This window comes from Lemur catta, chromosome 1 (assembly GCF_020740605.2).
Source record: "Lemur catta isolate mLemCat1 chromosome 1, mLemCat1.pri, whole genome shotgun sequence".
Lineage (NCBI taxonomy): Eukaryota > Metazoa > Chordata > Mammalia > Primates > Lemuridae > Lemur > Lemur catta.
Genome location: NC_059128.1, coordinates 26,114,691 through 26,139,416, shown reverse-complemented (window position 1 = coordinate 26,139,416; position 24,726 = coordinate 26,114,691). Strand labels below are relative to the sequence as shown.

Here is a 24,726-nt window from a genome sequence, read left to right as displayed (position 1 = left end):
CTGCAGCCTGGGCGACAGACACAGCGAGACTGTCTCAAAAAAAAAAAAAAAAAAAAAGACTGCTAGATGTGAACTCACTGCTCAAGGTCAAGGTTGAACGATTTGCTCTCTGGGTCCAGGCAGTAAGGGCGGGCACAGGGCACCAATCTCTGCTAATTTATTAACGCACTTTGCCCAGACGACTATCCCTTGAAGCTCCGTAGTTGCCCTTCCTCTCACGGAAATTCGGGATTGCGGGGTGCTCAGAAACTGTCCTTAAACTTCAAAACTCAAAACCCCAGAGGGCGTAGAGCCCAGCCTACTCCTGCGCCTGCGTATTGCGCTCCGCGGGGGCGGAGGTCGTGCTGCGAGCTCGGGTCGTGCTCCCAGCCCCTCTTCCCGGCAAGTCACGCGAGATCCCCGCTCGTCTCGGAACTCCACGACGGTTAGCGACGCGCGATGGGCCGCGGGGGCTGGGGCTCCTGAAGGTGGGTTGGGCCCGGGCGGTGAGGGAGGAAACTCGGAACCAGGGTGACTTCCAGGCTTCCTTCCGGAGCTGCTGGCGACGCTGGCGTTACTGCGTAGGACGCTAGGGTAGGGAAAGCTGGAGAAAGAAGCAGGTTTTTTTGGTGGTGTTTTGCTTTTTAGAATTGCTGGGGGTAAGCAACCTCAAGTTTGGACGTAATCGTGTTTGAAGTGCCGCTGGGACTTTCATTTAACCCATATTTATTGAGCACCTACCTTGTGCCACGCAGAGGGTGGACATAATCATTGGACAAAGCAGACACAGATTCTTATCCTCTTAGCTCTGATGATCTGAGCAGTCAGTTTGAAATTCTAGATTGGAGACATAGATTATTAATAATTGCTATGTAAGTGGTTGTGGTAGTGGGAGCTTTAGAGGATGGTGAGGTCCATGCAGGAATCCCCACATACAAGACTTGGAGAGAGGGAGGAAATCAAAAGACCCAAAGGAGAGAATAGGACCAGCAGAGAAAGTCGGAAAGACACATTTTATAACAGTCGTGATCCACAAATGACTGAATAATTGAATAAGATAAGGATGGAGAAGTGCTTTATTAAAAGGTGTTAGGCCCAGGAGTTCGCGTCGTCAGTCTTCAGTGAGTTATGATTGCACCACTGCACTCCAGCCTGGGCGACACAGTGAGACCCCCGTATCTTTAAAAAAAAAAAAAAAATAGGAAGATCATGTTTTGGAAATGGTACATGCTGTGTTTGGTGATGTTATTACAAGTTGTGCAACCTTGGACAAATTATTCAGCCTCTATGTACCTCCCTTTACTCATCTATAAAATAAAGATGATGATATTACCGACCTCAGGGTTGTTAGGGAGGGGAGGTTTAAACAAGATAATGAATATAAAGTCTTTAGCTCAATTCCTGGCACTTAGGAACATTCAGGAAACAGACAGAGAGAAGCAACTTTTCCAAGATCTCACCTGGTTAGAACCAGAAAGTGTACTCTGCTCTTGCTAGTTCAATAACCTTTCTCTTTTACTAGGCTGCAAGGTAGACACTCAGATAACACACTCTTTATGACCAGCACCAAAGCAAATTTTTTAGCTGAGTCATCCATGTGGTATTATTTTGGAATATTACTTAGCATCAATTAGGGACCCACTTAATATATCAGGCAAATATGATTTGCTGAGTTTTTTCCTCACATCCAGCATGAATTCAACACCACTCCCTTCTCTTGGATCTTCAGCTTGGTGTGTCTTATTTTAGATGTCAATTTTGTGACTAAATCAAGTTCTTTTTATTGCATTGTTTGTACATTTCATGCTGATAAGGAGTATTTGACAGACCAAATGTGAAACAGTGGCTTATCAGATTATAATGCAGCTGAAAAAATTCCTCTTGCTTTGTGATGACATCATAATGTCATAGCATACTTACTTTATTTTTTTATAAATTTAGTGCAGCCTAAGTATGCAGTGTTTATAAAGTCTACACTATTGAGGTATATTGTGAAATTATCCTACGTTAGTTAATTGTGATATTAGATACTTGAAAACTTTCTAATTTAATACAGGGGGAGAGAACTTTAATAGTGTACTTTTTCATGCTGATAAGCAGTATTTGGACAAATCTACAATCTACATATTTTAAAGACGTAAATCATGCCATTGAAAGTAATTAGAAGGCTGGGTGCAGTGGCTCATGCCTGTAATTCCAGTGCTCTCGGAGGCCAAGAGTTAAAGGTTACAGTGAGCTGTGACTGCACTCTAGTCTGGAAAATAGAGTGAGAGACCCTGTCTCTGGAAAAAAAAAAAAAGAAGGAAAGAAAAAGAGAGAGAGAAAGGAAAAAAAGAGAGAGAGAAAAGAAAGGAAGAAAGAGAAAGAAAGAGAAAGAAGGAAAGAAAGAAAAAGAAGAAAGAAAGAAATTAGAAAGGAGGGTAAATAGGAAACTTCATTTGGAAATACTCCTTTGATTAAAAATTTAGCCTTCATAGTGCTATTAATAACCACTTAAGGACAGTTTGGACCCACTTAATTTGGAAAAACTTTGCTTTTTAATCCATATGTAATTTATACACATGTTGATTCAATAGAAAATTTCCTTTTTAAGATGTATGTAGCCCTACAAAACATCATGGACTTCTTGATGTGAGGAAGTAGGATGCAACCACCTTTAAAGTTTTTTGCCTGAAAAATTGAACCTGAAGCTAATTGAACCTGTAGGTCTAACTATCAGTCACCAGTAAGGAGAGGAGATAGAAGAGCAAGGTAAATGACACCATGAGGAAGCAATCAGAGGACATTTTATAGACAAAGGAATGAAGAAACAAATCAGTGGCATGGAATAAAAAAAAGGGAGGGAGACTCAAAATGTAGTATGTGTACCTTGAATCCTGATTTTAAAGAAACCAACCGTAAGAAGACATCTTTGAGACAATCAGGAAATTTGCATATGTACTAGGTATTACATGATGTTAAGGAATTACCTGTACTATTCTGTTAGGTGTAATAATGGCATCGTGTTTATGTTTGAAGCAATCCATTATCAGAGATGCCTAACTGAAGGATTTTTGGGTGAAACGGAATAATGTCTGGGATTTGCTTTAAGGAAAAGCTGGAAAATGTAGTCTTTTAGGTGGGCAACATCATGTCCAGAAGGAGAGAATGAATACTGAGGGCAACTAGCCATTTCTTTCATAACCAGTGAGATTATGAATACAGTCATATGCTGCATGATGATGGCTCTGTCAGTGATGGACTGCATATGATGCTGGTGGTCCCATAAGATTATAATGGAGCTGAAAAACTCCTCTTGCCTAGTGATAACCATTGTACCATCATAGTGCCATTACTTATTTTTTAATAAATTTAGTGTAGCCTAAGTGTATAGTGTTTATAAAATCTGCAGTAGTGTACGGTAATGTCTTGGACCTTCATACTCACTCACTACTCACTGACTGACTCACCCAGAGCAACTGCTAGTCCTGTAAGCTCTATTCATGTTAAGTGCCCTATCTAGGTGTACCATTTTTTATATTTTATACTGTATTTTACTATACTTTTTCTATGTTTAGATATGTTTAGATGCACAAATACTTACATTGTGTTCCAGTTGCCTACAGTATTCAGTACTGTAACATGCTGTACAGGTTTGTAACCTGGAGACAATAGGCTGTACCATATAAGTACCCTCTCATAGGTTTGTGTGAGTACCCTCTATGGTTTATGAACAAGGGTGAAATTGCGTAATGACACGTTTCTCAGAATGTATCGCCATCATTAAGTGATGCCTGACTGTATAAAGCACACAACAGGCTTGATTTTCTCATTTTCACTGGTGGGAAAGTAAGCAAAGCTATTTTCCACAAATCAGATAGTGCCAGCACTAGGACTTCATTTTGCTTCTTTCAAATTGTAAACCCATGATAAACTGATCCATTACTTATTTGCCCATTCTATATTACAAAATTTCCTAAAGGTGAGGATTTAAAAACACCTTTGATGTATTCCTTTTACAGTCAGAAAAACTGTTAAGGAATTTCTATTTTTAGAAGTGAATAAAAGAACCTTTGAAAATTTGGATGCATCTCAATGAAACAATTAGTGTTTTTATTTTGCCACTAGATTAACTGGCTAGCTCTGGAGAAATATATCTTGTTTTGATTTTAATCAAGTTGTAGTAGGAGGACGTGTAGTCGTGATGGGGCGGAGATGAATGTGCTTGAATTATCTGAGGCCAAAAACATTTGACCTCAATCGCCGATGAATTTGTTACTATGGGCTACGAGTTCTGACTAGATTTAGTCTTTCTTCATATATTTGCTTTAGGAGGCAAACTCTAACAAGAGTGTTTATCTTTTTTGGATCCTAAATGTAATTTTTCCCCTCTTCATTCAGAAACACAAATGGACTTCCTTTTTATTTTTAAATTTTTGAATACTTCAACTTTTTCTTATAATTTAAAAATTTCTCTATTTATAGGAGTTATTTTATACAGAAATCTTGTGAGACCACTGCACAGACGGGGCGATGATTGTACAAAGAGTGGTATTGAATTCCCGACCTGGTATGTATTTCTGTGATGAATGAGCAGTTATGGTCTTCTGAAAATTATAATGCAAATGAGTGATATCAGTGCGGTAAATTAAGGTGGTCATATATTAACACTAGTAAAGATATTAGAAAAAACTCTTTAAACCACGTAATAATCAGTTTTTCAAAAGATAACTTATCAAGGCCATTTGTTGATGAGATAAAGTATTTTGGAATCATTATAACATTTGAGATGTTATATTACAAATATGTACGGCTTTTGTTTTTTCTTTATAGCACGTATTAGTGGTTCATAAAATTTTGCTTTGAAACATACTGACTTATGTCAGTGTTAACATGTAACCTGCATCATAGAAACTTCTGGGTCCACTATTGCCTTGGTTTTCCTGCCCACCTACTGTGTGACCAGGGGCAGTCACTTAACTTTTCTGACCTTGGTTTTAGTATAGTGAGCTGTTAGATTAAGAACTTTACATTCTATTCCCACCTTAGAAATTGAATGATTCTTTGGACAGTAAGTTTGCTTTGTTAAACAGAAACTGAAGATGAGTACACTTTTAGTGATTACATTTCCTGCTTACAAATTTTTCTTATACCTCAGATTTTCTAATTTCCTAATTTTCCAGACTTTATTTTTTTTTTAAGTACATTCATTAAGTTTCTGTTTGCTTCTTAAAATGAAAAAGGAAAATTTACTTAACTTTTTACTTTGGCTGATGTGGTGTTTCTGTTACAATGTAAATTTTAATTTTCATAATTAACAAAGAACTCGGTGTGATTTTCCACTTTTTGAATTCCTTCTATAATTTTAAAACAGATGAAGTGATTTACCTGTAATGATTTTAAAAAAGGAAATTTGAAGTTGACAGCAGTATTCCAAAAGAACAACTTTGAAAAACTCCAGAGCCATCAAAACTATTTGAAAACATTTATGCTGAGTTATTTCTATAATTACAGAGAAATTATAAAACAATATAGATTTAGTCATGTCTGTTTTAAAAGAAAGTGCTCTGAATCCTAGAGTGACCTTTTAAAAAATAATAATTATATAAGAAAGTGGCTTGTCAACTTTATATTTTGCCTAATATTTTAGGAAAAAATGGTAATCCAGTGGCAGAGAATTTCCGAATGGAAGAAGTCAATTTACCAGATAATATCAATGAAGGACAAGTACGAGTTAGGACTCTTTATCTTTCTGTGGATCCTTACATGGTAAGAATCAGAATCTTGTGACTTGATGAAAAATAACTTTATTTTCACATTTTTCATGTCCTTGCATCTGAATTTTATTGTGTAGTCCTTATGATTGATGAATGAGCAATTATATCTTGATACCTGTGAATTACAGATTGCCTTTATTTTTATTCACTAGTGTTATTAAGGAATGTTGCAGAAGGAATATATTTATAATAGTAGCACATGTGGTTAGTCAGGTTCTTCCAAATGTCCAGATCACTTCTCACTAGTATGTGAAGCTTGAAGATAATAAGATAGGATTGGAAATTCTCTCAGATTCAGTTTACAAGGGAGGCTATATGTGAGACCTTTAGTTGATCTCTTTGTGAAAAGAACAGACTCACTTATGCTACCTCTAGATAGAGGAGGTTTTTTTGAAAAGATGTATGTTGCCTAGGCCTGCAACTAATAAACTATTAGGCACAAGGACCTCAGTTTTAGTAAATAATCTAAGGGGCTGGCTTCTTGCTTTGCTTCTCTCAGAGGTCACATAGTCTCTTCTTTACTTCTAACTTCCTCTCATGGCCATGACAAGCACATGTCTGTGAGTTTACCTCCGCTACTAAGAGTCTCAGTGCTTAGAATCAGATTGCCAAGATAGGGAAATTGGCCCAATTTTTCTGTTTTTTTAAAACTTTTTCATAGGTTACAGACCAACTATGTTCATTTCCTATTGCTACTATAACATATTACTATTAACTTAGTGGATTTAAACAATACAAATATATTATCTATAGTTCTGGAGATCAGAGATCCAAAATTGGTCTCACAGGGCTAAAATCAAGGTGTTGGCAGGGCTGCATTCTTTCTGGAGGCTCTGGGAAGAACCCATTTTCTTGCCTTTTCCAGCTTCTAGAGGCTACCCACGTTTCTTGACTCATGGCCTGCATCACTCTCACCTCTGCTTCCGTGGTCACATCTCTGATTCAGCTCTCCTTCCTCCTCTCTCTTGAAAGGACCCTTGTGATTATATTGGGCCCACTGGAATAGTCCAGGGTAATTTCCCCATCTCAAAATCTTTAACTTAATCACACCTACAAAGTCCTTTTTGCCATATAAGGTAATATATCCACAGGTTTCAGGGATTAGGACATGGACATCTTTGGGAGCCATTATTCTGCCTACCATACTAACCTATGGGTTAGCTGTCCAGGGGTCACGTGGCCCCAGTGAATACATTTATCTGTGATTGGAGGGAGAGTTGGGCAAGGGCTGCCCCTTGGTGAGAGAGCAATGGCCACAAGAAGGTACAATCAACTTATCGTCAAGTTACAAGGTACATGAAAGAATTGCCCATCTCTGAAGAATGGATACAGTATCTTACACAGGGCTTAGGTTCTTTAGTAGACATGAGTCAAAAATCACAGGTTGTCAAAATACTCATGGAAAATGCTTAAATTATTCTTAAATCAGCAGGATCTGGCCCCTTGGAAACTTAAAAACTCAGAATTACTCTTTTTCACCATGTAATGTGATTTGCCAGAGCTTCCTTTCCTGGTGTTCACTTGCCCTTTGTAATGGACTGCTCTTCACCTTTTATCATTGAACTCCCAAATAAGGAAAGAACTATGTTGTAGTTTTTTTTTTTCTTTTCCATTTGCTCTTCAACTAACCTAAAACCACATCTTCTCGTATTTTATTTTTAACATCTCCTGAACCCTTCCTTTTTTTATTTAGAGCCTGATTATCTCTTTTTCATTATTGAAGACATTTAAAAAAATAGGAACAATTTTATTATTTTTATTGACATTATAAACAATTGGAACAGAGGTGTATAAAGTAAGAAGTGGAAGAGTGCCCTTACAAAGCATGGCCTATCGGTCTGTTGTCTAGTTAACAGTAATGTACCAAAGTCAATTTCCTGGTTTTGATATTAATATTGTACTCAGCTATTTAAGATGTCACCACTGGGGAAAGCTGGGTGAAGGACTATGTGTTAATACTTTTTAAAAATATGTGTAACAGTTTTATTAAGTGTTATTTACACACCATACAATTCACCCATTGAAAGAGTACAATTAAATTGTTTTTAGTGTCTTCACAGTTGTGCAACCATCACCACAATCAATTTTACATTTTCATCACCCCCCAAAAGAAACCCTGAACCTATGCTAATTAGCAATCATTCTCCATTTCCCCTCACACCTACCCTTAGCCCTACACAACCATTAATTTTTGTCCCTATAGATTTGCCTATTCTGGACATTTTATATAAATTGAAACATAAAATATGTGACCTTTTGTGTCTGGCTTCTTTCACTTAATATATGTTTACAAAGTTCCTCAGTGTTACAGCTTATATCAGCACTTCACTTCTTTTTATTGCTGAATAATGTTCCATTATATGGATATATAATATTTTGTTTATCTGTTCATCAGATGATGGACATGAGGGTTGTTTCCACAATTTGGCTGTTATGAATACTTCTGTTATGAACATTTGTGTACAAGTTTTTTTATGGACTGTGTTTTCGTTTCTCTTGGGTATATACCTAGGAGTAGAATTGCTAGGTCATATGTTAATTGTATGTTTAACCTTTTGCAGAACTACCAGTCTCTTTTCCAAGTGGCTGCACCATTTTACAATCCCATCAGCATAAGGGTTTCAATTTTTCCACATGCTCACTAACACTTGTTATTATCTGTATTTTTCGTTATGGCCATTCTAACTGGTGCGAAGTGGTATCTCATTGCGATTTTGTTTTGCATTTCCTTCATGGTTAATAATGTTGAGCATGTTTTCATGTGCTTATTGGTCATTTGTGTATCTTTTTTGGAGAAATGTCTGTTCAAATCTCTTGTGTATTCAAAAAATTGGATCATCTTTCTTTTTATTACTGAGTTATAAGAGGTCTTTATGTATTCTAGATATAAGCCCCTCACTGGATATATGATCTGTAAATATTTTCTCCCGTTCTGTAGGCTCTCTTTTCATATTCTTGACGGCATCTATTAAAGCACAAAAGATTTTAATTTTTTTTTTTTTTTTTGAGATGAGATCTTGCTCTGTCACCCAGGCTGGGGTTTAGTCAGTGGTGCGATCATAGCTCACTGCAGCCTCAAACTCCTGCCTCAGCCTTCCATGTAGCTGGGATGACAGGTGCATGCCACCAAGCCCAGCTTTTTTTAGAGATGAGGTCTCAGTATGTTGTCCATACTGGTCTCGAGCAGTCCTCCCACCTAACCTCCCAAGTAGCTGGGATTATAGGCACAGGCCACTACAAAAGTTTTAAATTTTGATAAATCAAATTTATCCATTTTTCCTTATGTTATTTTTACTTTTGAGCTCATATCTAAGAAGGCTTTGCCTCACTTAAGGTCACAAAGATTTAGTCCTATAATTTCTTTTTTTTTTTATTTTGGCATGTTATGGGGGTACAAATGTTTAGGTTACACATATTGCCTTTGCTTATTACTATAAGTGCACACAAGTGTTGTAGTCCTATAATGTCTTCTAAGAGATCTATAGTTTTAGCTCTAACACTTAAGTCTATGGCCCATTTTAAATTAATTTTTGCGTATGGTATGAGGAAGGGGTCTGTATTAGTCAGAGTTCTTCAGAGAGACAGAATCAATAGGAGATATACACAGAGATACACATAAACACACACAAGAGGCATTTATTAGAGGAATTGGCTTATAGGATCATGGAAGCTAGGAAGTCCTATGATAGGCTTTCTGCAAGCTGGAGAACCAGAGAAGCCGGTAGCATGGTACAGTCCGAGAACCAAGGAAGTTAGCCAGTGGTGTGTGTAACTGTCAGTCCAAGGCCAAAGGTCTGAGAGCCCCAGGAAGCCGTTGTTGCAAGTTCCAAAGTCCAAAGGCTGATGAAGAACTTGGAGTTCTGATGTCCAAGGGCAGGAGAAGAAGGGTGTCCTACTCCAGAAGAGAGAGAGAGAATTTGTCCTTTTTATGCCTTTTTGTTCCACCTGGGCCCCAGTGGATTAGATGGTGCCTGGCCACGTTGAGGGTGGCTCTTCTGTACTTAGTCCACCAACTCACATGCCAGTCTTCTCCAAAAACACCCTCAAAGACATGCTCAGAAGCAATGCTTCACCAGCTATTTTAGGCATCCCTCTGTCCACGCCCCATGCTGGCTATTCATCTGTATCCGTTGTAGTATCTTTTATAATAAGCCAGGAAATGTAAAGTGTTTCCAAGTTCTGTTAGCTGCTCCAACAAATTAAACCAAAGCAGAATTGCTTGGTTGGTGTATGGAGAAATACCACCCGCCCTGCAATCTGGTGTTAGAACTGTTGTGGTGAGAGAGAGAGTAGGCAAAACACTTCAGTTTTTTCTTATATCTCACAACACTTATTTCCAGTTTTCCTATTAGTTGTGTTTAAGTGTCAGGCCCTTGGTCTGGCAGTGTCCTGTGGCTGCTGCACTTGCTTTCTAGGACAACATGGGAGGTGACACCCAAGCAGAAGTGTAGTATATTCACACAGAAGCTTCTGTCTCAATTCCCTATTTGTTCTTTCCTCCTGATGAACTAAACTAGACCACGTGGGTCCCTTAACCAAGTAGCCTTCCATGTTTTCCATTGACATTTTGTCCTCTACATTTTGGGCTTCATGAGAGAGGCAAGAGTGAGCCTCAGAGGAAGACAGCCTTGACTGCTGCCCAGAGAAGTTCTTAGTCCTCATCTGGTGGCAGGATGTGGTCTCACTGTGACATTTTGTCTTTGGGGTGTAAAGAAAGCATGCGTCTGATTAGGGGGCAAGATGTAGGGAGAGTTTTGGGTGTGAAGTTGTGATGAACAACCGTATAAAAATTGTTTCTTGTCTTTTGGGTTATTTCCATTTGGGAGGCAGAATTGCTAGGCCAAAAGAAATCAAGAGTTTTATGGTTTATATATTGCTAGTTTGTTTTCCAGAAAAAACGGACAGTTTTATACTATCAGCAAATGTAACTGTACCTAATTGGCCACAATCCATTGATACCATTAAACAGTATTTTGTATTATTTTTGCTACCATAATGTGTGTAATATTACTTAAATTTCTGTAAGTAACTTTTTAAAATTTTTAACAGCTTTATTGAAATACAATTCACATATCATATACTTTATGCATTCAAAGTGTATAATTTAATGATTTTTAGAATATGCATAGAATTGTACAACTCACTACAATCTAAGTTCTTTTATTTAAAAAAATTTTTATTGATGAATAAAACTTATATGTATTTATGGTGTACAACATGATGTTTTGAAATATGTTTACATTGTACAATGGCTAAATCATTCTAATTAACATGGATTACCTCCTGTATTACTATTTATCTGTGGTGAGAACACTTAGAGTCTATTCTTTGGGCAATCTTCAGGTACATAATACATTGTGTGTAACTATAGTCACCAGGCTGTTTCACGTCTTATTTTTAAATCTACTATCCATTTTGAGTTGATTTTTGTATATGGTGTGAAATAAGGATCTAATTTTATTCTTCTACATATAGGTATCCAGTTTTGCCAGCACCGTTTATTGAAGAAACTGTCCTTTCCCTATCATGTGTTCTTGGCATCTTTGTTGAAAATCAGTTGACTGTAAATGGGTAGATTTATTTCTGGGCTCCCTATTCTTTTCTTTTGGTCTATGTGTTTGTTTTCATACCAGTACCATGTTGTTTTGATTACCACAATCTACTTTTACAACATACTTAAATTCCTTGTTAATTATACTTCTCTACTTTCTAGAGAAGAGGTACATTTTTTTTCAGAGTAAAAAAATAACTGTAAGGAAGAGAAATTAAGATAAATTTTATTTTTGTTTATTTGAGTAACAGTTTACTTAAGGTTACTTATTATGTACTTTTTGTCACGGGGTAAATTAGTAAACTGGTTCACAGTATTATCTGACAAAATTACCTTAATCAATATTTTCTTTTTTTAGCGTTGTAGAATGAATGAAGACACTGGCACTGATTATATAACACCTTGGCAGCTGTCTCAAGTGGTTGATGGTGGAGGTATTGGAATTATAGAAGAAAGCAAACACACAAATTTAACTAAAGGCGATTTTGTGACTTCTTTCTATTGGCCCTGGCAAACCAAGGTTATTCTGGATGGAAATAGCCTTGAAAAGGTGACATATAATATAAAAGTATCTGTTTTATTTTCCAGTGTAATTCTTACTTTGTACATTTGGTATTCAGTTCTGTTTGTTATTAGACTAAAAAATTAAAGCATACATTCTCTTTTTGCTAGCTGCCAAAATGTGGAAGGCTTTTTGTTCTTTTTTTACTGTTAGCTGTGTAGGGGAGTTTAAATTTTTCCTCTGAAGGTTCAATAATTCAGTCTGCTGAAATAAACTGACAATAAACAGATTAACAGGAGAAAAAAACATTTTAATTACATGCAGGCCCACAGCAGCCTCACAGAAGAATAAGAGACTCAAGCAAGGGGGGGCCAGATGGTTGAAGTTTTTATAGCATAAAGGAATAGGGGCTTGAGGCTTTTGGGGGAGGTGGCAACATAGATGGAGAGGGGCAGAACCACATGGTGAACAAAGGTTGTCTTATTATGTAGTTAAAGTCTCTTAGGTAATTAAAGTTGTTTTGGAGCAGCCTCTGGAAGCATAGACAAGTTGAGTGTGGTAATGACTTTTAATCTCTTCTCCAGTTATTAATCTCCCCTGGTTGGTTGATAATATTCCTGGGGAGGGAGGAGGTTCAAGACAATTGCATTCCTTTTGGAAGAACTTCCGTCAGTCAGATAAGGGAACTTGAGAGAGAGAGAGAGAGAGAGAGAGTGTGCGCCCCTTCCTGCTCTTGGGGAGGAAAAACAAGGGACTGTCAGAGAAATCTTGATTCTAAGGCAACTTCTAAGGCCTTCCAGTTTCCTTTTATTCCAAGTGCTCAGCGTGCCAAGGCACCATACTTGGGCGTTTGGTTTTCTGAACCCAAACATTTGTACCTGTATGTGACAATTCTTAGGTTACCAGAGAATGGTGTCATTTATCATATTTAATTTATTTTTCAAATTTCATATATAATATAAAACCTGAGTTGTAAATATAAAAAAAAAATTTTATTTTTACTCAGAACTAGATATCTCCCTATAATTATATGCCTTAAAGTTTCCAGAAAAATGAGTCACTTAAGAAGTTCATTTGCTTTGTGCTTGAAATTCCATCTCATGTCAGAAATCCTGAGTTTAGGCTGGGTGGGTGGCTCAAGCCTGTAACGCTAACACTCTGGGAGGCTGCATTGGATCGCTTGAGGTCAGGAGTTTGAGACCAGCCTGAGCAAGAGCGAGACCTCTATCTCTACTAAAAATAGAAAAAAATTAGCGGGACAACTAAAAATAGAAAAAAAAAATTAGCTGGGCATGGTGGCACATGCCTGTAGTCCCAGCTACTCAGGAGGCTGAGGCAGGAGGATCGCTTAAGCCCAGGAGTTTGAGGTTGCTGTGAACTAGGCTGATGCCAAGACACTCTAGCCCAGGCAACACAGCGAGAGTCTGTTTTTTTGAGACTGTCTCAAAAAAACAAAATCCTGAGTTTGAGTTTAGCTTCTGCTCTTAGGTTGAACCATGTGAAATTACCAATATGGGTTTGTTTTGACCCATAAAAATGGCAACTTCATGTAATTCAGTCTAATTTATGTGTCATCAAGAAAGTTACTTTATGTCTCTGTACTGCAGTTTTCCTTTTGTGCAAAATGAAAATAATAGGTATCACACAAGTAGATGTGAAGTTTAAATGCTATGATAAATATGACTAAGGTTTTGTACAAAACTTTGGAAAATTTTAGTATTTTTTATCATTACAAATTCTTAATTAGTTAAAGGTGGCTGTTAAGAAACAAATGATATTTGGGAGATGTTACACAATAGTTTGTCAACTTAATGGTTTTAATAAAATAGATTTGATGAGAAATTTCTTAAGTGAAAAAGGGATATTTAGCAGCTTATAGTTTTGCCTGTCAGTGTGCTTATGTTGTAATAAGTGTGTTTGGTGTGTGTCCCTGGTTTCTGGCACTGAGCTCTTAAAGCCCTTGGAATTTCCTGAGTGATGGGAGTGTCTTTTGTTATTCATAATAAGTTCCTTTCCACCTCTGAGTTTATGCTAATGAGGTGACTTAGGGTGGGGTCCCTAGGCATCCTCTGAATGGGGCTGGTCAGCAGAAAGACCAGTTGATTAGAGAGGGGGCTGCAGATTAAGCTCTATTAAAAACTCTTAAACGGTGAGATTTGATGAGCTTCTGGGTCAGTGGATGAACACATCCACATGGTGGGAGTGTGGGGCAACCCAACTCCATGGGACAGAATCTCTTGCACTTGGGACCCTTCTGGACCTTACCCCAGTGCCTCTTCATCTGTGTGTTCATCTGTCTCCTTTATGTCCTTTATAATAAACTGGCAAACATAAGTCAAGTGTTTCCCTGAGTTCTGTGAGCCATTCTAGCAAATTATCAAACTGAAGGAGGGAATCGTGGGAACCCCTGATTTGTAGCCAGTCAGAAGTATAGGAGGCCCAGACTCACAATTGGCATCTGAAGTGGGGCAGTCTTGTGGGACTGAGCCCTTAATTTGTGGGATCTGATGCTAGCTCCAGGTAGATAGTTGTCAGAATTAAATTGAAATTGTAGGACACCCAGTTGGTGTAGGAGGTTAACAAAAGACCGTGAGATCTGCAGAGGAAAAGGAGAGAGCTTTAGTTTTTATAAGAAACAATCTGCAGATTGGGGAGGCACAGCCTTCAGTACAAGTGAAAGTCTGCTTTCCAAAGAACAAAGTCAGGGTCTGGCCTAAATAGGAAAATTGCTGCCCCAGTTCTCAATCAAGTCCTTTATACAAATGAAAGATTCAAACTCTTTCAGTTCTGAATGGTCACCAGGCCCCAAACCAGAAGTCTCTGTCTTATGTTTCTTTCAAATGGCAGGGGGCAGCCAGTTTATCTTGGCAGGGCAACAGGAACTGGTTTGGCTTGATTGTGGAAAACAAGGTCTTGTGACACTTTTACAGCGTCTCTCTGAGAACACAGAGTACATGATCTCTCCCTCCCCCAGCCATGGCTGCCTGGTTCTGTTTTAACTCTGAGCACCTCAGTTAGCCACAGGGAGTCCATTTTGTCTGTGGGCCGGGGGCATAGTTTCACAAGGAGAATTGGTTGGTGTGGGAAAAATTGGACCTATGGTATCAGAAGTATTCTGTGTGAGAATGTAGTGCTGTAGTGGGAAATTGAGCAGTTGGGGACAGCTTGAAAATGCTTTGGGAATAGATATTAGAAATGAGGAAGAGGAATTCAGAAAGGATAGAGAAATGTTATTTGCTGAACACAAACTTACCTCACAATGATTTTTTACTGGCCTTACAGATAAACAATTATTACATACATGAAATATTTCTGTATATGATATATCTTCCTGTGTATTATAGACTTTAATATCTCTATTACTTTTGTCTACACACCAGATTTAACCCTTAGCCATTTAAAACTACTGAATATAGGCCAGGCATGGTGGCTCACACCTGTAATCCTAGCACTTTGGGAGGCCATAGTGGGAGGATTGCTTGAGGCCAGGAGTTCAAGACCAACCTGAGAGACTCCATCTCTACAAAAAATTAAAAAAGAAAAAATAATTGGCTGTGCATGTGGCATGCACCTGTAGTCCCAGCTACTCCAGAGACCGAGGTGGGAGGATCACTTGAGCCTGGGAGTTTGAGGTTGCAGTGAGCTATGATGATGCCATTGTGCTCTAGCCTGGGCAACAGTGAGACCCTCTTGTCTCAAAAACAAACAAAGAAATAAAACCTACAGAATATAAACTACCATTTTATTTCTTTGTGGCAGTTGAACTATAAATCAAACAAAGGTGGTAGATCTTAATTACTTTTGGTGGTTTGTTAGATTTTTACCAAAATTATTAAATTCTTTAAGAAATTATTATAAAACCTTTTGGTAGGGAGTCTTTTTTTTAAATTTCAGGATATTATGAGGGTACAAACATTTTGGTTACATTTTATGTCTTTGCCTCACCCAAGCCAGGATTAGAGGCATGCCCTTCCCCTCTACAATGCTCACTGAGTCCATTAGTTGTGAGTTTACCCCGCCTCCAACCCCCTAATCTCTGGAGAATATTACTACCGTGTGAGCACCATAGTGTTGATCAGTCAGTGCCAATTTGATGGCGAGTACATGTGGGGCCCATTCTTCGATCTTGTGATACCTCACTTCAGATAATGGGCTCAAGCTCTATCCAGGAAAATATAAGAGGTGCTAGGGAGTCTTTCTATATAATTTTCTTCAGTTCTCCCTAACTTTACAATAAGAAAACAGACACAGAAAAATAAGAGCAATATAATTAATTATTGATGGGACCTAGTAATCATGTAGACATAAATTGTCAGTTGAAAGACACCTCATTTTATTCTGTAATTAAACTGTAAGAGATTGTATTACACCTTCCTTACATTTTTATCGTACATTTTAAGCATCAGTAATGGGAACTGTTGGAGTTTGAGTTAATTTTTATAGGTAAATGTTTACTTTTGGAATTGCTCAGAGATTTAAAAACTTTCGAACTTTGCCTAGTGTTTTCCGGTTAAGTATTTCCTCCTTTTGATATACTTGGAGCATTAACAAGAAACAATATTTAGTCTCTTCTACATGGGAATTCTTTTCTAAAGTTTTTTTTTTAATATAAAGAGAAGTAATATTGTTTTTTAGTCTTTACAAATAAATTATAGAATTTCAACAAGATTGAAGAATGGTTTACTCTTCCAGGAACCATGTCGGGTTGTTTATTAGTCCTCTTGGGCTGCCATAACAAAATACCACAGGTTTGGGTGGCTTAAGCAATGGAAATTTATTTTCTCACAGTTCTGGAAGCTACAAGTCCAAGATCAAGGTGTTGGAAAATTTGATTTCTGGTGAGCCCTCGCTTCCTGGCTTGCAGATTGCCACCTTCTCACTGTGTCCTCATGTGGTCTTTCCTTTGTGTGTGTGCGCAGAGAGAGAAAGATCACTTGTATTTCTTCTTCTTATAAGGACACAAGTCTTACTGGATTAGGACTCCATTCTTCCGACCTCATTTAACCTTAAATATCTCCTTAAAGGCCCTATCTCCAAATAAAGTCATATTGGGCGTTAAGGGCTTTAACATGAATTTTGCAGGGGACACAATTCAGTCCATAACAGATTATCTCTACCTCGTTATCTTAAAACAGGAATTTCTAATATTGTTTTTTTAAAGTATATATTTTATTTTAGGTAGACCCACAACTTGTGGATGGACACCTTTCATATTTTCTTGGAGCTATAGGTATGCCTGGTTTGACATCCTTGATTGGGATACAGGAAAAAGGTCACATAACTGCTGGATCTAATCAGACAATGGTTGTCAGTGGGGCTGCAGGTGCCTGTGGATCCTTGGCTGGGCAGGTAAACTTTCTGAGAATTATTTGATTATTATTGGAATTCATAACTGAATCTCTGGATACATGTATTTAAATTAAAATTTAAAATTGAACAAATTTATAATATGATTATTTCATACATTTCTGGTAGAAATGGTGTTATTACCTACTTATACTCTCTTAATAGCAATATGAAAAATGTAGATTTTTTTATTCTCTTAACCAAAAATAGATGTGGTGGATGCTAGAACATTGCCGTTATCAATATAAGGAAAAGAATCATTGGAGAACTTGTGTGGAATTCCATAAATTAAACAAATAAACAAACAAGCCAAGCATGGTGGCATATGCCTGTAGTCCCAGCTACTTGAGAGGTTGAGGCAGGAGGATTACTTGAGCCCAGGAGTTAGAGGCTGCAGGGAGCTATGATGACACCACTGCATTCTAGCCTGGGCAACAGAGTGAGACCTGTCTCAAAAAAATAAAACAAACAAACTCATATTTTAAAAAAATGTTCTCAAATAAGACAGCACATATTGAGTTCTAGAAATGTAGTAAACATTTTCATAGAATTTTATAAAGTTCCTTCTTTTATAAATAATAGCCTTTCTACTGTGAAACCATTGAAACAAAACTTTTAGCTGTGATTTTAGTTCCTCACAGGCCTGGAAAAATATTGAATTGTAAGATAGTGATATTTTGGGTCTGACTGTTCCTTTTTATGAAGTCAGATTTAAATTGTGAGATTTTAGCATTCAAATTACAGATGGTCCTTGACTTACAATGGTTTGGTTTAGGGTTTTTTGATTTTACAATGATGCAAAAGCTGTACACACTCAGTAGAAACAGTATGTCGAAGTTTGTATTTTGATCTTTGCCTGGACTAGGATATGTAATGCTCTCTCTTGCAGCAGCAAGCCATGGCTCTCAGTCAGCCATGTGATCACGAGGGTAAACAACCTATACTCTACAACAGTGGGTCCCCAACCTTTTTGGCAGCAGGAACTGGTTTCGTGGAAGACAGTTTTTCCACAGACAGGGGTGGCAGGGCGGTGGGAGAGGCAAGGGGGCAGAGGTGGAGCTCAGGCGGTGATGCAAGCAATGGGGAGTGACTGCAAATACAGATGAAGCTTCCCTAGCTCACCTGGCTGCTCACCTCCTGCTGTGTGGCGGGTTCCTAAGTTTCATAGAAGACAATTTTTCCATAGGTGGGTAGGGTTGGGGGGATGCAGGGGTTGGGGGGATGCAGAGCTTGGGGGGCACAGAGCTCTGGTCAGACGGTGATGGGAAGCACGGTTCCTGACAGGCCATGGACCTGTACTGGGTCTCGGCCCGGGGAGAGGGGGGGACCGCAGCCCTACAGTGTATTGTGTTGCCAGGTGATTTTGCCCAACTGCAGGGTGATATAAATGTTCTGAGCACTTTTAAGGTAGTCTGGGCTAAGCTATGATACTCAGTAGGTTAGGTGTATTAAATGCATTTTTGACTTATGATATTTACAACTAATGATGTGTTTATTGGGGCATAACCTCATTTTAAGTTGGGGAGCATTTGTAAGACTAATTTTATTCATTTAAAGAATGACATTGTATCTGCCTTCAGTTCTTTTGTTTTCAAATTACTTTTGGTTAAATACGGTGTAATCTAACCTAAATTGTGATGAACACTTTGACATACTGGTAATATCTTGTATAAGTTCACATTTTTACGTTTAAATGTGATGATATAACACCATTTAATTTTCAAAAATTTTCCCTCTAGATTGGCCATTTGCTGGGTTGTTCCAGAGTACTAGGAATTTGTGGAACACATGAGAAATGCCTCCTTTTGACCTCAGAACTGGGCTTTGATGCTGCGATTAATTATAAAAAAGGAAATGTGGCAGAACAACTCCGTGAATTATGCCCAGCTGGAGTGGATGTTTACTTTGACAATGTTGGCGGTGACATTAGTGATACAGTGATAAGTCAGGTTGTTTGCTATTTTGCTTACAAATTGAATACTGCTTTTTATTTGCTGTATTATCTTTTTACCTAATGAGAAAAAAAACTCCATAAAATTGTAGGGTTTATTGTGACAATGGGACAGCTGGTATTTGTTATACAAAAGCACTTGCTGATATCTGCTTCCATTTGCTTGCAGATTTGCACCATGAACTTCAATTTTAGTTCTTTGCTAGCAATATTGTATTTTTCACCTTCAGTTTATATTTGTGAAAAATTACAGTTGCATTGTTGAAATGGTGAAGTTCTGACCCCTAACTGATCATTGACCAACTCATAGCCATGGCTTCAGACTTTGGGTAGGGAATGGGTTTTCATAGATTGCAGGTATTTACATATTTTTATTAACAATGTTATAAAATGTCAGCATGAACTATTAACATTGCAGAGTCCTTTACTCTGTGTAAGATTATTTGCAGTTGAGGTTAAATTATTTAAATCCAAAGAAACACACTACTACTACTACTACTAAAAGTAGCAACAACTACTAATGTAATTCTTTTGCTGATTACCAAACTTGATTTGCCTCTGTGTTCCTTTGGAGTGGACTTATTTCTGGTAAATTAAAACTCTTAAATACGTATAATGGGTAAATGTTCAAAATGAACTCAATTGACAATAAAGGATTAAATATAATAGTCAAGGAGGCTTTCATTACGGCAGCCAAAAAAATCAGTAAACATAGGGAAGGCATATATCTTAGGGTATAATCATCAGTTTTCTCTGTACAGATGAATCAGAACAGCCACATCATCCTGTGTGGTCAAATTTCTCAGTACAACAAAGATGTCCCTTATCCTCCGCCACTGCCCCCTGCAATAGAGGCAATCCAGAAAGAAAGAAACATCACAAGGTATGTTCTTCCCCTTTGCCCTTATTACCAGGTTCAATGGGGTTTAAATAGCATTTATACATATGAAATGTATTGTTCTTCATATACACTTTTTCCTTATTAAATAAAACTAGAAAATATACATTTTTAAGCTGGTTCAATATTTAGGTTTTGGTTAACTACCTACCTAAAAACTGATACTTAATGGCTTTGACTGACTGGCCTGGCTTAGGTCACATAAGGGTACGGAAAGGATGTTACCCACAAAGGAAAAATCACAGTGCTATTACCAAATGGAGTTGTAGGTGCTGGGCAGACAAAAACATTGGAAGTCTTGTACATTTACGTCTGTAACTGCACGTAAAACTATATCTGACCAGATTCAGTGTGATTAAGTCCTAATATTTTAAGGATTAACAGATATTAGATTTCTGAAATGATGTGATCTTTGACTGTCAGTCCTGTTATATTCTCTGATCATTATCCTTTTCTTCCCCACTGCAGGGAAAGATTTCTGGTGTTAAATCATAAGGACAAATTTGGGCCTGGCATTCTACAGCTGAGTCAATGGTTTAAAGAAGGAAAACTAAAGGTAGAACTTGCATCTATTCTTTATCAGTGTAATTCTTCCTGCTACTTGATATAATTTTATATTATTTGAATTTATTATAGCAAACATATTAGTTTCAGTATTAAAATTGCTACAAAAGAAGTGTACTAAATATTACAAATTTTGCCTCCCAGATGTATATAACCTCCTGATTGAGAAACCCTTGCATATTATTCCCTTTATCTTAAATTTTTTTGAGCTTTACATTCATGTTCTACAGATTGTATTATAAAATCAATAGGTTTTTTTCCCCAAAATATAAAATTATAATATTCATTAATTTAATAATTATTTATGGAATGCTACTATGTGTTAGAAGCTGTTTTCTCAAAACTCATGTAAGCGCATCCCAGTACCCCTACCTCTTTTCCACCGTACTTCTTTCCTCCCCTCCCTGGACTTTCTGATATATCTCTTAGTTGTTGGTTGAAAATTAGGAGTTGCTAATTATTAATCTGGAGTCCAGATACCCTGACCTAGGATTTTTTTTTTGGAGACAGGGTCTCACTCCATTACCTAGGCTAGAGTATATTGACATCATCGTAGCTCACTGCAACCTCAAACTCCTGGGCTCAAGTGATTCTCTTGCCTGGGCTCAAGTGATTCTCTTGCCTCAGCCTCTCAATCTGGGACTATAGGCACACACCACCACACCGAGCTAATTTTTCTATTTTTTGTAGAGATGGGGTCTCTCTATGTTGCTCAGTCTGGTCTTGAATTCCTGGCCTCCAGTGGTCCTCCTGCCTCAGTCTCCCAAAGTGCTAGGATTATGCACCTGGCCTGACTTAGGACGTTCTTGAAATATGCAAAGTTATATGTGCTATGTGCTCATATACCTTTTTTTTTTTTTTTTGAAAAGAGGATGTATATAGTTTGTGATCTGTTACTGATTAAAGATTTGACAATGGGAAAATAGGATTTTATTTTTAAAAATCAATGGATAGGAAATTTTTCTGGGCTACCTACATGGAATAAAGAATATCTACGTTTAGAAAGAAAGTGCTAAGAAGTTTTGCTGCCTTTTGCCAAAATAGAAACTATTATAGAAACACTGAAGTTTAAAGAATACTAAATCTAGCTATTTTGATTTACAGATCAAAGAGACTGTGATAAATGGATTGGAAAATATGGGGGGTAAGATGAATTTAGATTTACTTATTATAGTACATACATGTGTTGAGCACAAATATTCCGTTTTTTTCTTTTAATGCTATCTCTCTGGTATTTTTTCTTTTTTAATAATTTATTTCTTCCCTGTAAAACTGTCCTAGATAGGGGTTTCCTTAAATATCTTAATCAAACTCCATAAAAGTTCAACTTAGTGGTATTTTAAGAGGTATTCTTTTCACATTTCAAATCGTAAAATAAATGTTTCTTTGGTTTTTCAAACAGCTTATAAAGAATGTAAGAATTGTGAAAGTTATTTAGCCTCTAGGTAACTTTTCCAGATTAAATGGTTCTGAGGCATCAAAAGATTATATTAACCAAATTTTCAATTTTTAATTTTTTTTTTTGCCTTGCAGAGATTTAGACATTCTCTTTCACTCATTTCAAATGAAAAAGCTTAAATCAAACTGATCTTTTTCTTTTTCCAGAAAAAGAATTTAATATACTTGGTTAATATGTTTACTAAAGATAAATTTCATTCATTTGGTGTAACAAATCTATATTACACTTATTTAATAAAACTGATTAGATTTCTAATTTGTGATAGCTGTTTAAAAATTGTTTTCATTGACATTTTATTCCCATATTTATTTGCCTCTAGTCTTCAAACACTGTAAACAGTGAACATTGATGTAGACATCGATTAGACATTTCCAGGTTAGGTTAAAACAATTTTTTAAGATGTTAATTGGGTTAGTTTTTTTTTTTTTTTTTGAGACAGAGTCTCACTCTGTTGCCCAGGCCAGAGTGCTGTGGCGTCAGCCTGGCTCACAGCAACCTCAAACTCCTGGGCTCAAGCAATCCGAGTAGCTGGGATTTACAGGCATGCACCACCATGCTCGGCTAATTTTTTCCATATATATTTTAGTTGTTCAGCTAATTTCTTTCTATTTTTAGTAGAGACGGGGGTCTCGCTCTTGCTCAGGCTGGTCTCGAACTCCTGAGCTGAAATGATCCACCTGCCTCCACCTCCCAGAGTGCTAGGATTACACAGGCGGTTGGGTTAGTTTTTGCTGTAACTTTGCCTGTGTTTTACTTGAGGTTTCTTTTCATGAGAGTTTTCTTCTGTGCTTTATATTAAAATCATTGAAGAAATTATTCAAAGTAATTTTGTGTCTGATCTTCTGAAAACTGTATGATAATGACATTTATCTTTTCAGATAACTTAGTTTTTTTTTCTTTCCAGCTGCATTCCAGTCCATGATGACGGGAGGTAACATTGGAAAGCAGATAGTTTGCATTTCAGAAGAAATCTCTCTGTAGTCTCTGTAAATGTCTTTGTCAAGGAAATCACAGATTTCCATTTTGCACAAATTTTTAAGATACATTTAAAAAAACACCTTAGAATACAGATAGCATTTTTTTTTTTTTTTTATTGAGACAGAGTCTCACTCTGTTGCCCGGGCTAGAGTGAGTGCTGTGGCGTCAGCCTAGCTCACAGCAACCTCAAACTCCTGGGCTTAAGTGATCCTACTGCCTCAGCCTCCTGAGTAGCTGGGACTACAGGCATGTGCCACCATGCCCGGCTAATTTTTTCTATATATATTTTTAGTTGGCCAGATAATTTGTTTCTATTTTTAGTAGAGACGGGGGTCTCGCTCTTGCTGAGGCTGGTCTCAAACTCCTGACCTCGAGCGATCCGCCCGCCTCGGCCTCCCAGAGTGCTAGGATTACAGGCGTGAGCTACCGCGCCTGGCCTAGATAGCTCTTGATCTAAATGTGATCATAGGTATTATTTTCTTAGTTGCATAATTCTTTCCTATATCTTCAATATCATATATGCACTGTAAACCAATATGTAATTATTTACAAAATAGATTGATGTTAACATGATTGTTTTTTCTTTTTTTGCTAAAACTAATTTGTTGAACTGGAAATGTTTTACACGGTTCTTGATGTAAGACTAGAATTGGGATGGCCTTTCCGTATTGTAGACAGAAAAGAGACTGGTATGATGTGTATATAGGAATTGGGGGCAGGGTTGAGGGTATCAGAGCTGTGGAACAGTTTTTGGGATAGACCAGAGGCTTTGGGTTGGGGATAGTATGAGAAGACAAATAACTGAAGTTGGTTAAGTTTATATACCACTAGGTATACTCCAGAGGATGGATGATCAATTTGTGTTTTGCCAAATAATTTACTGTACAGCCTAAAAACTCAATATATGTTGATAAAAGCATATGTTTATTTTAGGTTAGCAGGCACATACTGTCAAATGGTTGTAAAGATTTAGGGGGCAAACAGATATAAACATCACTTGGAATTTTAGGTGATGAACAGATTTAGAAAGATTTAGACAATAAAGACAGCTTCAGAAAATGACAGGACTGAATGGGCAAATTAACAAATGGTTGTAAACATGAATGTTTAAGAACTACTGATGTACCTCTAAATAAAAGTTTTGTTTTATCAGTTGTAATCAACCCTGTAGAACAGTAAAATTGAAGATATTTTTCTGAGTGTTGTGGTTTACGGACACCTGTTTACACACTGCCAACGTACTTTTGTATGCAACATTTGTAATAAGTAGATTCAGACTGTATTGATAATCAGTCACTCCAGTTTACTTTAGTGGCCTTCTCTTCTTTCTTGTTTTATATAATAATACTTTTCCTGGCCCATTTCATCTCCTGAGGGGCTTCATCTCTTCTCTGTATGTTGATAACTCCCAAATCTACATTTCTATTTCCGACCTCTTACTTGAGCCTGGACCTTCACCTCCAAGCGAATATCCTGAACTCTGGATTGGCACCTCAAACTCTGCTTTTCTACAGAGGAATTATCTTCTTCTGAAACGTGTTTCTCCTTTGTTTTAAATTACCATTAGTTATTTGTGTAACCAAACCTTGTCATCAAGGCTTATCTTTAACCTTGAAAATGACTTTTTTATTAATAGAGAACTCCTTTAATTCCCGCTGCCGCTATCTTAGTTGAGTCCTTCATTCTTCCGCACGCAGCAAGTATTAAAAAAATCAATAATTTCAAGAAGTCAGTCAAACTCT

The 24,726-nt window shown here is 37.3% G+C and overlaps 1 protein-coding gene across 4 annotated transcripts; it reads left to right on the top strand.

Moving 5' to 3' along the window:
• Window positions 1–206: 206 nt before the first annotated feature.
• PTGR2 (prostaglandin reductase 2) lies at window positions 207–23,120 on the top strand. Of its 4 annotated transcripts, none has more exons than XM_045564121.1 (10): window positions 213–424; window positions 4,444–4,528; window positions 5,609–5,727; window positions 11,645–11,836; window positions 16,967–17,137; window positions 18,874–19,083; window positions 19,847–19,968; window positions 20,452–20,539; window positions 21,652–21,691; window positions 22,911–23,120. In XM_045564121.1, the coding sequence occupies exons 2-10, from the start codon at window positions 4,492–4,494 to the stop codon at window positions 22,985–22,987; spliced, it is 1,056 nt and encodes a 351-aa protein (XP_045420077.1). In that variant the 5' UTR covers window positions 213–424; window positions 4,444–4,491; the 3' UTR covers window positions 22,988–23,120. The 4 variants fall into 4 exon arrangements, with proteins under 4 accessions (XP_045420088.1, XP_045420077.1, XP_045420070.1 ...); XM_045564114.1 differs by having other exon boundaries at window positions 213–467; XM_045564126.1 differs by lacking the exons at window positions 213–424; window positions 4,444–4,528; window positions 5,609–5,727 and having other exon boundaries at window positions 11,803–11,836; window positions 16,971–17,137.
• The last annotated feature ends 1,606 nt before the right edge of the window (window positions 23,121–24,726 follow it).